Below are 17,533 nucleotides of genomic sequence, written 5' to 3' on the forward strand. Positions count from 1 at the left end.
GCATAAAATTCCCAAAAAATCCAGCTGTGGCCATTCACAGCTGTGTCTTGACTCTCTGTGATACATGCTACATGGAGGTTTTAGATCGAAATGAGGTAAGTACGTGATAATATCTCGTTAAAGTCATGGCGTCTGTAATTCTGCTCTCGCGTGCTGTCACCTCCAGATAGGGTGTTGCTGTTAATTTTTTTTTTTTTTTTTTTTTTTTTTACAATGCCCTCCCGTTCAAAATTTTTCTTCCCCCAGAAAATTGAGATTTTAAGCTTTCCAATGATGTATCACACATGCATATCAGACAATTTTGAAATTTGGCCAAATTGGGGGTCTCAGAGCGAAACTTCAAGGCACCTGAGTGTTTTCGGCCATATACAAAAAAGGGGAAAACATGTCCTATATGTATCTTTCCAATGCTAAATCTTAACATATTGAACAGAAAAAAATAAAATAAATTAAGATTTTTTTATTTTATTTTATTTTATTTTTTTAAATGGGAAGGCAGTTTTTCATTAATCACGGCGGGTTCTGGTCCCTATTAACCGTGAAAAACAAGGGATCACTGTACTACATTAAAACTGCATCTCTAAGTAAAGTGTGTTTTATCTGCCATTCGGTTGAATTGCATTCACGTTACACAAACCCGAGCAACGCTGGGCTGTACTGCTAGTACAAAGAAAGGACATGACAGCAAAGTTAATGTGGTGATTTGGAGCACTGGGAACAAATTAGAAAATTGTGAAAAGTGAATTATTATACCCAAAAAAATCATGATACGAAAGCCAATGCAGAACGAATTAATTTCGTATCTTGAGGTACCACTTTATCTAATGGAAAAAGGATATAAAACTTTAAATTTTTCCCGTCATTATCGCCATAAATAGACCTGTTCCTGCAATGCACGTTTTGCTCAAGGGGATGGCGCCAAACTTGTGCTGACTTGTTACATTAACGGGATTCCTTATGCTCAATGTCCATTTGATATTTAGCCAATTGGCTCCCCCAGCCGCCTATATGTGTGAAATGCGTGCAAGATAATTGAAAATAGCAAAACATAAAATTCCGCAGAACACAGACAATAATTAATCCATTATTAATGATATTAAGCTAACGTATTATACTATGTCTTACCACTAGTAACAAGTATTATTTTACAGTTAGATTTCTATACAAAGCGAAAATATCTATACTAATGTGATGTTCTGTTTACATTGGATCATTTTGGGTTGCAACACTACTTGATATTAAGTCCCAATCATGTGGCTACTTTCATTATTCTGCTGTGAATTGAAATGACTAGTAGACGTCCAATCCATTTGAACTGGAAGGGTGGCAGTGAATGAGTCAATGCCACTTAAATATGATCTCCTTCAAAAGGTAAAACCTTTGTACTCTGCATCTACACATATTACAATGCATTATTGACAAGCGTATTGAAAGCATGCTAAAAGCGAAAAACAACTAAATTAAATATCCATCTTAATATTCCAGATGCTTTTTCTCCCCCCCGCTTCTATTTTATCTAAACGCATCAGCGGTCGAAACACGTCGGTTGAAAATAAATATGCAAATGCGAGGCATGTTTCATGTCCGGATGTATTGCTTAAAATAATAAGAGCAGACGTTTCGGCTGTGAAGCGGCGCTCTCAAATCTTACAACGTGTCAACTTGTGGCCAACTTTCATCTCCCTGTGAAGTTTCACTGGCAAAGAAAACTCCAATGTTTATGACGCTTCTTTGACCAAAGCGGAGAGGATTCGTCGGGCTTGATTAGGAGTGACTAAGAACAAACAAGGCTGACAAGAGGAATAGAGAAGAAGTGTATTTTAGATGAGAGAGAAGGGTGAAAATTACCTGGCCGTTGAAGAGAAGGCGCCCGAAGAGCTGGCGGGCTTCGTCCAAACCGCCTTCCAAATAAACGGCACCTGTGATAGACACCAATTTTTATTTCTCTAAAAAACAAATCATATTGTAATGTTTTAAATTAATAAAATACGAATAAATAATGACAGTGCCTTGGATTCATATAGCGTTTTTTTTGTTTTACTTTGCATTGTTCTTTCACTCCGCACTTGATGGTGGTAAGTAAGAGTGTGACAATATCTCGATACAGTGATATATCGCGATATTTTGCAACCCGATCGGTTATCGATATGCTCCCGCCAAGTATCGATACTTTTATTTGACATATTGGCCATTGGATGCTGTAAACTGCTCAATGTTTGTAGAGCAATTCCTTGGCGGTCCACTAGGGGCGCTCGAGAGTGGCGGTGAAGTTAAAGTGTGCACAAGTTGTCTAGAGAAGAAGAGAGGAAGCTCCAAGTGGGTTGAAAAAAATAAAAAAGCTTCATGGGAACGGTGGAGGAATAAGTAAGAAAACTATTGCTACAAATCACACATGTGGACACACTTTAGATTTTACACCAACAAGAAAGGAAGTAAGGTGAACAAGGACTTTGCTGTATGCAAGAATTGTCTAACAAAAATAGGGTTCACTGGCAGCTGGTGACAAAGTCGACACAGATTTCTTCATTTTCAGCACTTGAGGTAAGAAAGTTTTGCAATGTCATTGATTTTTTAATTTACATGTATTATTTTGATGGCATTTTGACTTGATAGCTAATCAAGTCAAATATCCACGTTAACTCATTCACTCCCAGCCATTTTCACCGGAGCAAGGCCCTTCGCTCCCGGCCGTTTTACTGGACTTTGACTGATTTTGCAAGGCCCACAGAAAATTCTGTTCTATTGTTATATAAACATGTAACACACCAAAAGAAAGATTAGACTCTCTTCTTTCGGCAGAAAAAAATAGTTATTATCTTTTTCCATTCTTTAGAAATCAGCATTAGAAAATAGCTTAGTTTAAGCAATTTTCCAATTTCTGATGAAAAAAACAGAGAAATTGAGCTTTTTGTGAAAGCATACATTTCAAATATAACTGAATTATACACAGCTATTTTTTGCTTTAGGTACATCCCAAACATCTGAATAATGTTTTCCTTTTACAAAATAAGATAAACAACAAGATAAATAGAGCTTTTGATAGCAAAGTAACAATTTATTTACACATAACTAACTGAAAGATGACGCTGTTCTGGCCGCGACAGCCGGTTAAACGTTTCCCTCATTGCCGTCTGTCTCATAATGATGAATTTTTTTGAGTCTCTGCGGGCTCTGCTCGCGAGCAGCACAGACTCAAAGACATCGTCCGCTGCAGTAGTGGTCCCGGTCGTTCTGCTCGGTCGTCCGCCGCCTGGCATCCATTCGGTCATCTTCCGCTGGCGACCGGCCGTGCGGCTTGGCCGTTCGTTGCCATTGAATCGGGTTGCGGGTCTTACCAAATGCGCTACTGCCCTCCAGTGGCCAGTTTTACTGCTTTAAAATGGATTTTCAGCTTTGTGCTTTGGAGCTAAATTGAATCACGACCCAGATATGTCTTTTTTGAAAAAAGAAAAAAAAAAAAAACATACGTCTTTGGGACACTAAAAAAATTAAAAATAGAACGTATTTATACGTTTTTGGGAGCAAATGAGTTAAGTGGGAAAGCTTGCAGTGAATAAGTTCCATCATTAAAAGCACAAAATGATCTCATTGGCCGTCACACCGTGAGTGCCATTGTCCACTGACGTGTCATCCGAGCCAGCTTTCTTCCACACCCAAAGATTTCTTTTCAAGTGAATCTGATCCTGAAGAATTTTAGAAGCCATTTGAGTTTGTTTACTATTTTGTGTTTATGACAACATTTTTGTCCTCCTTGGTTGGGTGATTTTTTATTTATTTATTTTTATTTAAGATCCTGCTGCCCGCTTTTACCCTGAGTGAGTGTTTGTAAAATAAAGATCTTTTTTTTCTTAACCTAGAAAACTCTGCATCTGAGTTTTCCATTCCAGTTCCACTGACGGTCAATAGAACTGAAAGATGAGTATTCCCGAATGAACTGGACATCCAATTTCAGGCAGTAAGTTGAACACCATGAATTTTTTTTATTTTTTTTTTTTACAAAATTCAACTTTAGAGAATTATTACCTCATTTGAAGCAGTTCTGTTTTTATGTTTTACATTTTCAGAGATGCAAAATAACCCCAGGGCTTGTGTAAAGAGCAAAACCGACATGTCACTACAATAAAAACACCCCGCCGCAACAGACGACTTGGCTTTTTCAAACTAAGAACCATAAAAGTCGCAGCAAATATTTAAAGAAGTAAAACAACACACAGCTTTGTTTATCCGCGTTTGAAACAAAAGGCATTTTTATGCAAGCGGTGCACAAGCGAGCGTGCAAAAAAAGATGAGGAAGAGAAAATAAATTGGACAAAAGGACTGGTCCAGAATGTGGGAACGCTGCTGGCGGGGTGAATATCACAAATGTGTCTCGCTCTCTCTTTCTCTCTGTGAGAATGATTTGCAGCATCTGGTTCATTTTTTTCCCCCCTCTCTCCACTCTCCTCCGCATCTTTTTGTTCTTTTACTCAACTCGACGCAACTATCAGAGTGCCTTTAAGCGGCGCGCAACTTGCAACCATCACACTTAGGGCGGCTCATTCAATTTGGAAAGTAATAACCACCTGGCAAATTGGGTATACAATCATGCGGCCCTTTTTATTACGTGCATAAATGAGGCGCGGGGAATGGGCACGCGCGAGCGGCTTTTCATGGAAGACATCAAAAACATATGAGGGATTCATCATCTGGGGAAGAAAAGTGCTTTCAGATGGCAAAGAGGCCATTTGCAACAAAAAGCTATAAAGAAACACAAACAAATGACAGAAGCTAACGCACGCGCGAGCTAGGCTAGTGTGTGCTTTCCTACCGAACTGATGGCGTGGAACAAATGTTGTTCAAATGTGATTAAGTCCACCGACGACAAGCTCGCACCCGGTGAGATCCGGCCTACGGCTCACTTGTTGTAGTCGGCTAACATCTAAAAGGACTACTTTGGAGCCAAAACAGGTCATTTTGGGCTTCCTTAACTCCATATGGAGTCTAAATATTCCATCATGACACGTCAATACTAACAATTATGTTTTTAAAAGCATATAATTGCCATGTGGTGTTAGGTTTGAGGTCAGTTTTGAAAACTGGAGTAAGACTGAGATGACCCATCTTTCCATTTTGGATGTCCTTATTAAGGTTGCCAGCTATGTTTAGGGGAACCCTGAAATGGTCACGAGTCAATCGCAGGGTGATAATCTGATCTTAACCCTAAAAGCGGTCTAAGTCATTTTAGGAATATGTCAAGACCACTACAGATATTTTTGATTGCACATAATTGCCCGTTTTAAGTCACTCCTTGGAAAATTCCAACAAGTTTGATAGGAAGCAAGTCAAAAAGTGACTTTGGCGCTAACATTTCTTTCTTTTGAGATATCTTTAAAGTGCCTGTGACAGCACAAAAAAATATTAAATAGCATTATTATGTGAATTAAAATCATATTTTGAGAGGATTCGACTATATACAACAATTTGGCAAAGCGCTGAGAAATGAGTCTTTTAATTTGCCATTGAGCACCGCCTGTCATTATAGCTCTCTAGCGCCTTCATCTGGGTGATGATGTCGGCAGAGTAACGATTTCAGCTGATTTAGAATTCAGCCCATTGTGGGGGAAGATTCAGAAGAAGGAAAATGCGACAGAGAGCAGCAAAATGTCATCATTGTTTTAATCTCTCTACTCCAATATTTTTACTTGATATTCTTTTTACCGAACTAATTTTCTCCAATTGCTAAATAAATTGTATGGTCTTTACAAATAACAGTCTTGTGCTAAATGGAAAATTAAATATTAAAAATGCATTTATTTAGTGCGACAGGGCTAAATTACCGCAAAACGGTCAAAACTGCCGACTTCTTAAACTTCCCGAACGGTATTTTATGTCACCGGAGTTAGTCCGGCTTTTGTCATTTCCCTGCCCCGGCTTCGGAAACAGAGGAAAGAGCGTAATCAAAGTAGGATGCGTGAAAGCTAGGTGACATGTCAACCCGAACCGAACAGCTTCTCCAAGTCTTTTCCTCGCCTTTCAAAAATGAAAAATCACACAAAACTACCCCAACTCATGTCACACACAGGTGCAAGGTTGAAAGCCTTCACCGATCGGCCAGCCCCTGGCGGCGAGCAAGTTTGGGCTCGTTGTTCCGCTGCTGCGGCCCTGGAAGGAGTGCTTGTTGCCGGGGACGCAGTGGAGAATGACCGCTGGACAAACTGGACAAACAAGCCGAGGATAGTGCTCTATTGGCGGGCACACAAAGAGGACCGAGGAGGGTGGAAGTCTGGACACAATCGAGGACCGGAGACGAGAGCGGGAGGCTCCCTAGGCTCAAGCCGAGGCACGCCTTTATCGGCCGGCGACCAAGGTGTGCGATAAGCCGCTGGTCGTCGGCCAAGTGGCCTTTTCAGTGGACAGGGAGCATTGTCACCCAAAATATGCAAGCCACCTCCTTATTAAAACGTGTGCCATGATCCCAGTATTTGACATACCGTATTGGCCCGAATATAAGACGGCCCTGAAGTTGACGCCCTCTTTTTCAAGACTCAAGATTGAAAAAATAATTTTTGAACACCCTAATTTTTATACAGAAAATAAGTACATCTGAAACAAATGATTATAACAATATATTTGAGAGAAAAAGCATGTTATTTTGCCTCATTCAAATCTTAATATCTTAACATTTAAATATGTAAACTAAAGTGCAATCACATTCGTAAATGAATGGCTTATGGTTTTTGAAATGTAAATAAACCAATCTATTGTGATAAAACAACACAATTGCAATAACTGCATTAACCATCAAAGTGAGGTCTAACTGTAACTGTAGTCTTGAACCAAATCTGAATAAGGAAAAACTTTGCAATAAAATAATGCAAACTGGTTAAACTTGAGAGTAGCTGAGATCTGTCATGACAGAACATTGCTCCTCAAGTTCAGCATTCACCTAATTGATATCTGGCGCCATCTAGCGTCGTGAATGGGTATAACGTCTAGACCCCGAATATAAGACGACTCCCACTTTTTCAGTCTTATTTCAGTGCAAAAAACTGTCTTATATTCGGGCCAATACAGTAATATAAACACGTAGCTTACGCACTTCCTCGTCAGTCCATGGTCCCACAATTATCAGACTTGTTTTGGCCATTCTCCGTGGTGAACGGGAACTTTTTGAAACCCGAAAAGGCTCAGACGCCTCTCCCTGGTGCAGCAACAAAAGTCTGCAGCACATTGGGCTGGCACGATGCGAAAAATAAACGAATTCATCTGCAAAATCAGCTGATTCCGCAGTTGTTCTGCATACTGTAGTATTGGCTGTATATATTTAAGAGGATTAGTCCGCTTAGGCCACATTCGCATTCTTCCTCAATCTGGGAAGTCACTCATTTTCATGGGGCGGGATTCAAAAAATCGAATAAATATATCGATCGCTTCCACACACATCCAAGCGGTCCATTTCATTCAGGAGCATAAAATACCGAGTGAAATATGAAATAAACATGCTTTTTGCTGTCATAAGCACTTGAAAAGGATCCACAGCTAGAAAGACTTGTAGTTCTTAAAAGATAAAGCCCATCTTGAATTTCCAAACGTTTAACAGGATAGGTCTTACGGCACCACCTGTTGACTAGACGGGGAGCCTGAACACACATCTCTCAAACTGCATCAATGTGGGGTCACGCGTCTGTTGAAGTAAAGTGTTTTTAAAAAAATAATCGCTCGCCACATGTGGCCCGAATGTAAACACTGCATGAAAAGTAGCTCACTGTTTAAGTCCTTTCAGATGTGCGAGTCAAGTGTAATTTTGGCTGGGGAGGGCGTGAGGCCCGACCACGCCAAGCTCTTCCCGGTTGACTCTCCACTAAGTATCGGCAGCGGGGATTTGCGGTTTGTGCAGTTTGAGATGCAGCTACGTGACAGATGTTGCCTCTGGAGACCAGCTGTGAGACCGCCTTTCAATGGCTTTTAACTACTACTCACAATACATTTGTGTGTGTGGACCGGGGGGTGTCCGGGAGGCAGTTAACTTCATTATTTGATGACACGGCGCATTTGGAAAGCTACCAAACGGATGCGTCAAAGTCACTTAAATGCAAAGTTTTTGCTTCTGATTAGATTTTCAAAAAGTTCCCCCATCAAGGAGGATCGGGTAGGAGGGGGGTAAAGCAGGAAAAAACCAGCGGAGCACCCGGGGGGATTTGAAAAAGGTATTAAAAATCTCAAAGCAACACCTTTGGTGTCAATCAAAGGGCCTTTGGATGAAGAAAGCAAGATATGCAGTTAATTCACGCCGCAGCGGCCCTGACAAGGAGGCTGTCAGTGCAAAAAAAAAAAAAAAGTGCCCCAAAGCCATCTAATAAATTGCACAACTTGGTGCAATCATTAAACGGAGACGTGTGAATGCGCTCCGCCTCGGTTCGGCCCGCCAGGCTGCAGCTGACAGCCGCCGCACGCAGCCGCTGAGAGGCCCCAGCAATTAAGATGCCGGCATCCATTTTGTAGCAATGGCACGACCGGGCCAAACCGCGAAACCGTTTCCGCAGCTGGCCCGCGTTATGGACGCGGGCGGGGCATTCCTTGTCATCAGGGAAATAAGTGATGGATTCAGGGATGGTTTATCGCTTTGATGATTGTGACCATTAGTGGTGATAGACGTTCAACTGCCAAGTGGCGAACAGCGATCATTTGAGCATTCGATCGTTGCTCGCCACTTATAGTTGGAATGGATTGGACGTTTATTACAGTTAATGGAAGCTAATGAGTTGATAACGCTAAAACTGATGAACTTTGTGATAATGAACTTATTCAATAAATTCAGACAGAGAAATAGCAAATGACAACCAACTATGTTTGTTTTCAAGATAACTCAAGAGCGAATAAAGGCATTACTGTTCGATCGCTGCTAGCCTAGTAAATCATTGTTAATGGATGCTAACAAGTTAATAACGCTAAAACGTATGAAGAACTTTGTGATTAAGAATTTGTTCAATGAATTCAGACAGGGGTGGCACAGTGGCGGAGTGGTTAGCATGTCCGCTTCACAGTACTGTGATAAAGCCTGTCGCAATATGCAATAATTCCATTTATCGCATGATAAATAAAAATGAAGGCGGTATTTTTTCCGCTGCGATTTATCGCCTCGCGTGCACGTGCGTGTGCACGTGTGACAGACGTGCTGTTAAAAGTTCTGATTCCTTGTTACCAACTACGCAAAATGCATCTTCGTTCCAGGTCCGGCAAAAAATAGCGCAGGAGCCAATCTGTTCCCATTATATCCTATTGTTCAACCTACACCGGCCACGTCAGTGCCGGAGCCCGCCGAATGGTTTAGGCGATTTTCTATTTTTGCTGGGGACGCATCCGTCAAAATGGGCGGATCCAGGCCTGGAGTCAACAGCCCAGTGTCTTATTAACAGTTTAAACACCAGCGAACATGGACGAAGAACGTTTCATCATGGAGGTGGAAAGTCGCGCGTGCATCTCCGGATATTTACAACGAAGTCCGCCAAAACATTGTTACAGACTTGGCTGCTACGAACAACTTCGCTTTGACAACGGACAGCTGAATGGACATGATGAACATTGAGTGGCAAATTAAGAGCGCTGTGCTTCACACTCGTCCTGTTTATGAAAGTCGATTGTCATATGCTGGTGTTGTGCAGTAATGAGCAGACTTCTGTGGTGTTTGCTAACTTTTTTAATGCGCGCACACACTAGATATCAAGAAATAGCAAACTAGATGTGCCACATCCCATGCCATTGGCTACATGAGCCCAGAGTGACACGTAGTCCATATACTACATCGATGAATTATAAACCGCCATTATTGAATGGAAGTTAAGCAGGCCAAATCAATCCATACCAGTGACTATAGATAATGCTGCAAATATTGTTAATTCAGTACGTGACACATATGGATTCGGACCACAAATAGGATGTTTTGCTCATGTAGTAAACCTAGCTGCTAAGAGAGCTGTAGCAATCAACAGTGTGCTCCGCCTCACTTTACAAACAGTAAAGATTGTTTTCAGCACTTTTATACAAAATTTCTTCAGTAAAAAGCACATAAATTTTATGCACTAAAATGCATGTTTATATGATGGCAATTTAATATTTGCTCGTTAGCAAAAAAAAAAAAAAAAAAAACGGAACAAAAAATACATTTTTTTTTTTTCCCCCAGAGCATTAAATGTATTTAATTGAATCGAAAATTGTGTTCCCCGTATCAAAAATCGTACCGAACTGTGACTTAACTGTATCGTTGCATCCCTATGGAACACCATAGCAGAAGCTATGAGGGGAAAAATTTTCATTTGCCTAAAAAAAAAAAAAAAAAAAAGGTATTAAGTGCAATTTTTTTTTTTTTTTTTTGAAAAACACATTTTATTTATTCTATGTTTCTGTGCGGAATTAATATTGTTGTCTTTTACTTAAGAGGCATTGTCTTTTGTTTTTAGTTGTGATTTCTTAAACAGTATTTTTTAAATTTAAGAGTAAACATCGCGTTTAAATGGGTGTACTTGATCTATTAATATATACTGTATTCTCAATGTGTTATTGTAAATTGTTTTTTTTTTTTTTTTAAATGTAGGGGCGCAACAATATCGCATATTGCAATAATTTATGAGATAAATTATCGCACACTAAAATTTGTTATCGCGACAGGCCTAACTGGGATTGTTGGTTCAATCCTGCCTCTTTGTTTGGAGTTTGCATGTTCTCTGAATGCCTGTGTGGTTTCTCTTCTGGTACTACGGCTTTCTCCCACATCCCAAAAACATGCGTGGTACGCTGATTGAACACTCCAAATTGTCCGTAGGTGTGAGTGTGTGCGTGGATGGTTGTCTGTCTCCTTGTGCTGGCTGGCAACCAGTTCAAGGTGTACCCTGCCTCTCATCTGTTGTTAGCCGGGAAAGGCTCCAGCACACTCATGAAGACAAGCGTTTCAGAAGATGAATGAATGAAAAATTCAAACAGAGTGAGAAGTCGTAAACGATAACTAACGCGTTCGGTTACGTGGGTACGTTTATTTTCAAGATAACTCAAGAGCGAATAAAGGCAATTTTTAATCAAACTTCTGAGATACTTTGCTAAAAAATCATTTTGTTGTCATGAATGTGTGTAGTTCTTGTAAAAATAATATCGCATCAAACCTAAGGCAACACTTGGTAACTTTTCAGTTTTGATCGATTTTAGTGAAGCCGGTGGACAAAAGCAGTAGTGTTTGGCCTTAAGGAAGACTGCCTTTCCCATGAGGACCAGCGCATGAGCGCTTAGTTTCGTTAAATCTAAGGGTGTCTCAAACGATTATTGTTCTCCTGATTAATCTGCCGACTTTTTTAACGATTACTCGACTTAATCTAGCAATTTTTTTACAAACTTTTTTTTTTTTTTAACTAATCTTGCAATTTAATTTTTTATAACAATTATTAGTTCACAAAACATTTTGGAACACTTAAATTCTTTATTAAAGTACAAATAAACACATGGATAACAATAAAAAATCATAAATAAACAATAAGGTCAAATGCTGATGGCATTAACTAGTGCAAAAGAATGGAGTGTAAACTGACTCCGAACACTGTGACTTCACTTTTCCAACAGGATTTAAAACAATTCTTACTTTCCATTTTTGTAGTATGTCTATATTGTTCTAAGAGTGAACACCAGCAGAATAGATAAATAAATGTCATGTATCACTTAAGTATGTGAAAAAAACTTAATGATGCATGTCGATACGATGCTACAATGGAGTATTAGGGCCAAATAAATATTGTTTTTTTAAAAAAGGACTACGAATTTAAAGTTGTACTAAAATCCTCATCTACCGGTCGCCTGCAGATGGGTTAAACGACATCTCGGTTTCCAGCAACTGTGTGAAGGATGAAAAGTAATGAGGTAATGAATCCAGTTGTGGCCAAACAATAACATATGACGGTTAGCAACAATGTGGCTTCGTGTGGCTGACTGACGAGTTCGGTTGAGGCGGAGGGGGGGGGGGGGGGGGGCGTCACCTCAGCGGGTGAAAGCCGGGCAAATGTTTAATCTTGAGTGTCCTTCTATCCTTTTTTTCCTCCTCGGACAAAACTTTTTGTGTCTTTTGTTGCTCTGCCATCTTTGCAGATTTCACACGAAAGAGTTTGCATCGACTTCTGCCTTATGAATGAAAGGGAAAAGGGGGAAGTAACATATGCCGTAAACCAGTCAGTATATTTGTAGTTTTTTGGTGCGGCAGGGTTCCTGCCACCCTCCTCAAAGTTAATGAGTGCCGGTCAAAGTGGTACAGACTCCCTCTAGATATAAAACAGGTGTCATTGAACTAGTTGTCGGTTCACATATTATCGCAAATGTTATGAAAATATTTTATAAAGGTTGAAAAGTTACCTAGAGTTGCTTGAGAGTACAAAGCCCCAAAAAGTATATATGTATATATATATATATATATATATATATATATATATATTTTTTTTTTTTTTTTTTTTTAAGAATTGTTACTTGTTCTTCAGTTTCTTAACATGCATTTTTCCCCAGTGTATGTTTCCAGTCTGAAACGTTCGAGGTGATTAAATTTTGGTGCGATGAGGTCAAAGGTCAGAGAGCTCAAAAAAGGAATTTCATAATACCGTAATTTCCGGACTCTAAGCCGCTACTTTTTCCCCTAATGTTGAATCAGTGTGGCTTATTTGTTGATTTATTTGGGTTAATAGGTAACACTTTATTTGACAGCGGCGTCATAAGACTGTCAAAGGACCCTCATAATTATGACATGACACTATCATGGGCATTAATGAATGCATATGACATGTCATTAAGTGTCATCTGGCAAAAGTATGTTACAAACTCCATTTATGTCCTGCTTGGATCTTTTACATCCATTCAAAAGTGATATAAGTTGCCGGATGACACAAAATGACATCTATCATAAGTAGGGATGTCAAAATTATCGCTTTAACGGGCTTTAATTACTTTTTTTTTAATTAATCACATTAAAATATTTGACGCATTTAACGCAAATGCCCCGCTCAAACAGATTAAAATGACAGCACAGTGTCATGTCCATTTGTTACTTGTTTTTTGGTATTTTGTCACCCTCTGCTGGCACTTGGGTGCGACTGATTTTATGGGTTTCAGCACCATGAGCATTGTGTAATTATTGACATCAGCAATGGCGAGCTACTAGTTTGTTAGAAAATTTTACAAATTTTATTCAAACAAAAACATTGAGGGGTTTTAATATACAATTTCTATAACTTGTACTAACATTTATCTTTTAAGAACTACAAGTCTTTCTATCCATGGATCGCTTTAACAGAATGTTAATAATGTTAATGCCATCTTGTTGATTTATTGTTATAATAAACAAATACAATACTTATGTACAGTATGTTGAATGTATATATCTGTCTTGTGTCTTATCTTTCCATTCCAACAATAATTTACAGAAAAATATGGCATATTCGATATATGGTTTGAATTGCGATTAATTACGATTAATTTTTAAGCTGTGATTAACTCGATTAAAAATTTTAATCGTTTGACAGCCCTAATCATAAGCATTCATTAATGCTCATGGCAGTGTCATGTCATAATTATGATGGTCTTATGACAGTCTTATAGCGCCACTGTCAAATATAGTGTTACCAGATACCATAACTAACAATTAATGAAACAACTGGAACAGTAACTGAAGAAATAACTACCACAGAACATGAATTTTGATTGTTATTGACATCTGTAGCGCTGCAATGCATGCTAGGAGGCATGTTGGAAGAAAACAGTGTCAACAGCATGTGGCAGCAGAGGTTGATCGTGTCCCCCAAGGGAGCAGTGATGGCCAAATGAAGCTTCTTGAAATAATGAAGCTTTGCAGTCATGGTGGTTCATTTGGTCTTTTGACAGCGTTATGTGTTCCGATTATTATCTTTCGATTTAAATATCCCATAATACAGTGGGGACAGCTGGGGCTTAACAATGAAAAAAATGCTGTTTTCGCGTCAAATTCGTTGGGTAGCGGCTTATAGTTAGGTGCGCCTTATAGTCAGAAAATTACGGGTTACTCATAAACCAATAAAGGGATTTTTTATCAAGCTTGCAGGATATAAGGTTGAAATCTGCTGGAATTGACATACCTACTTTCCAAAAGTTAAATCTAAATCTTTTCCTCGTCTCGTAACGTCAAGGGAACTGTTAGTCCACTTGCAAGAGGAGAAAATATGTGATTCAGGGACACCTTGTGTGTATCTTAAGCTCATATAACGTAGCCTTCTATTCACTTTGGCTTAGTCTGACACCGACTCGGTGTTTCTCTGCGCTAATACCCGCAAGGTCTTTTATCTGAGTGACAGTTAAAGCATGAAACACAGGTTAAACACTGAACTCATTCTTCCCGGCGCCCTTGTACGACCGACCTGACGATGGCTAGATTTGGATTTAAGGGGCAGGCAGGTCGGTAAAAGTGCGACTGGGCGCCAAAAGTAGAGCACTGTGGATGTTTGATGGAGGTCAGTAAGAACACACTGCAGAATTTTTCCTCTAATGAAGGTCCGCATCTGTCAGAAGCCTCATTCAGCCGTACCAGGCTAACTGCGCTATGTTTGGGACCAGAATTCCAATGTCTGAGAGCCTTCCGTGACCACTAAAAAGCGCGAGTCAGGGGCGTACGAAACACCAGCGGCTGACAGTCACATTAATAACCCAGAATGAATTATTCAAAAACGCTCAGACTCTAATCCATCAAATAATATATTAAGCTCCCTCTCAGCTCAATGCGAGCTGAAGGAGCAGACGGACGCGGAAAACAACACATTAAAGAAACTTTCCGCGACAAAAGGAGCCAGTGCAGTCGAAACATCAAACATCTTACTTTTCAAAAAGTCAGAGAAACAAGCCACCCCCACCCAAAAAAAAAGGAGCCGGCGCTACAATTGCCGCAATTAACAAAAGGAACGGCGCTCGCTCAACGAACACACCGGATGCATTGTGAAGGAATCTGATATTCAGCGAGCGGGAGATAATCCTTTCTCTCCGTTCTTTTAATAGGAAGAGCTTAGAGAGAGCCCTCACAAAAGGTTCACCATCTGTATCCCCCATGGCTGCTGGCAGCGTATAATCCACAGATCAACTGTACAAGGAAATTAGGGCCATAAAAACAGAGAGAGGGCCTCTTTTCTTCGTCTTCTGCCGCTTTCTCTCAATTCCTTTCAGTCGGAAGGAAGCGGTGCAGGCTTATCGGAGTCGAGGACCTGAGAGGCAAACAGTAGGCCGACGGTTTCTATGAAGACCAAAGAGGTAAAGTGGGCGCCGGAGAACAGGAGGTGCGCAGGCCAAAAGAGCCCAAATGAGAATGGCCCACTCTGGCAGAAGTTAATGACAGAGGATCAGAAAAGCAAGATTTCCATTCAACACTTTGAATTATTCAGGGTTGCAGGGCAGCCATTTGCATTGCAGATGCCTTCGCTTTCCATTCCTCGCCGCATTTCTCTCTCGCCGCGGTTCTTTCTCTCCGACGGAGAATTGCCCCGCCGCCGGCTCCTGAGATAGACGCCTTCGCCGCTGCGCCCATGCAAAGCAGCAGATTATCTGCCACTTGCAACACAGCGCAGGTTCAGCGGTCACCGCGGAGGAGAAACAAATAAAACAAAGGTCAAAAAACAGACGCGCTAAGCCGTTAGCGCCGCTCCGCACGTTATGAGCACGTCATATTCCGGCTTTCCGGGCGCGAGGTGCATTGCTAATTCTGCACGTACGCACCCGCCGGCGAGGGCGGGCTTGACGAATCAATTGAGCGATTAGGAATTATGTTGAAGGCGTAGAGTTGAATTAATGTTTGCCCCTGACGAGGCTGCGGATCCCACAACCTGGCCACGGCCTTGGCGGTTTTAAACTGAATAATTGCTGACGCATAGACTGATTTTTCTCACTGATCTTCCAGGTGAGAGGTAATATTGATTTACATAAGAGAGCGGTCTTGGTTGAAGACAAATTTTAAAGGTCTTGGTAGGGTCATAGACTTGATTCCCAAAAGACTGTCTTGTATCAGTCCCATTCTTGGTCTTGTTACAGCCTTGGTCTTGCCTCCCAAAAGTATTCTATTTGACTTAATCTCAGTGATTCCTGATTTCGTGCACGTCTTCGAATGGTCCTGAACTCATTTCCCACAACCCTTGCTCTTGGTCTCATTCTTGGGCTTGACTCCCAGAAATCTTGATCTTGACTTTATCTCAGTAATGACTTGCCACATTTCAGGCAAGTGTTGGTCTGGTCTTTATCAGTTTTTGATCTTGACCTCTAAAAGTTACCGTTCATCTCAGTGATACCTGATTTTGGTAAAGTGTTGGTCTGTTCTTGAGCTTTCTTGTCTGTCTTGAGCTTGACTAAATCCCGGTGATTCCTGATTTCCGGCAAGTTTTGGTATGATCTCGGTCTAAATTCTCGAAAGACTGTCTTGGTCTCAATCAGGTCTCTCCCAAGTCTTCATTTTAACTGTATCTCAGGAATACCTTATTCTGGGCAAGTGTTGGTCTGGTTTTGGACTTCATTCTTAAAAGATTCAGCCTTCGTCTTGATCCGTTTTCAATCTTGACTTCTAAAAGTCGTGATTTTGACAATCTCACGGATTCCTGATTTTGGTCAAATCTTTGGTTTCAAAGTCAATTCCTGAAAGACTGTGTTTGTCTTGGTCTCAGTCTAGGTCTTGACTCTCTAAAGCAGGGGTGCCCCAAATTTAGTCTTTGGGAGCCCCTATCCAGCTTGTTTTCCATGGCTCCCTCCTCCAACACACCCGAATCAAATAATCAGGACCCAGACTTGGGCACCCCTGCTCTAAAGTTTTAATTTTTACTTAATCGCAGTGATTCCTGATTTCCGACAAGTCTTGGTCTGATCTCTGACTAAATTCCTGAAAGACATCTTTGTCTCGGTATCAGTCAGGTCTCTCCAAAGTCTCTATTTTGACTTTATCTCAGGGATTCCTTAGTTTGGGCAAGTGTTGGTCTGGTCTTGGACTTCATTCTTAAAAGATTCAGCCTTCGTCTTGATCCTTTTTCAATCTTGACTTCTAAAAGTCGTGATTTTGACTTAATCTCATGGATTCCTGATTTTGGTTCACTCTTTGGTTTCAAAGTCAATTCCTGAAAGACTGTGTTTGTCTCAGTCTCCGTCTAGGTCTTGACTCTCTAAAGCAGGGTGCCCTAAGTCCGGTCGTCGGGAGCCCCTATCCAGCTTGTTTTCCATGTCTCCCTCCTCCAACCCACCTGAATCAAATAATCAGGATCGTTAACAGGCTGCTGCAGATCTTGCTGATGAGCTGATCATTTGTTTCAGGTGTGTTAAACACAAGCACTCCTGCTCTAAAGTCTTGATTTTGCCTTAATCACAGTGATTCCTGATTTCCGGCGAGTCTTGATCTGATCTTGGACTAAGTTCCTGAAAGACTTCTTTGTCTCAGTCCTAGTCTTGTTTCTCCAAAGTCTGAACGTCAGTGATTCCTAATTTTGGGCAAGTCGTGATCTGGTCTCAGACTTGATTCCCATAAGACTCAGTATTGATCTCAGTC

At 40.6% G+C, this 17,533-nt stretch overlaps 1 protein-coding gene across 1 annotated transcript in view; it reads right to left on the reverse strand.

The window, feature by feature from the left end:
- The window catches only part of drosha (drosha ribonuclease III), a 502,261-nt gene that overhangs the window by 101,331 nt on the left and 383,397 nt on the right, over positions 1-17,533 (reverse strand). Inside the window, exon 27 of the mRNA XM_057823946.1 lies at positions 1,849-1,919. Coding sequence (XP_057679929.1) covers positions 1,849-1,919 — 71 coding nt within the window. The remainder of the gene's footprint in view (positions 1-1,848; positions 1,920-17,533) is intronic.

This window comes from Corythoichthys intestinalis, chromosome 20, assembly GCF_030265065.1.
Source record: "Corythoichthys intestinalis isolate RoL2023-P3 chromosome 20, ASM3026506v1, whole genome shotgun sequence".
NCBI lineage: Eukaryota > Metazoa > Chordata > Actinopteri > Syngnathiformes > Syngnathidae > Corythoichthys > Corythoichthys intestinalis.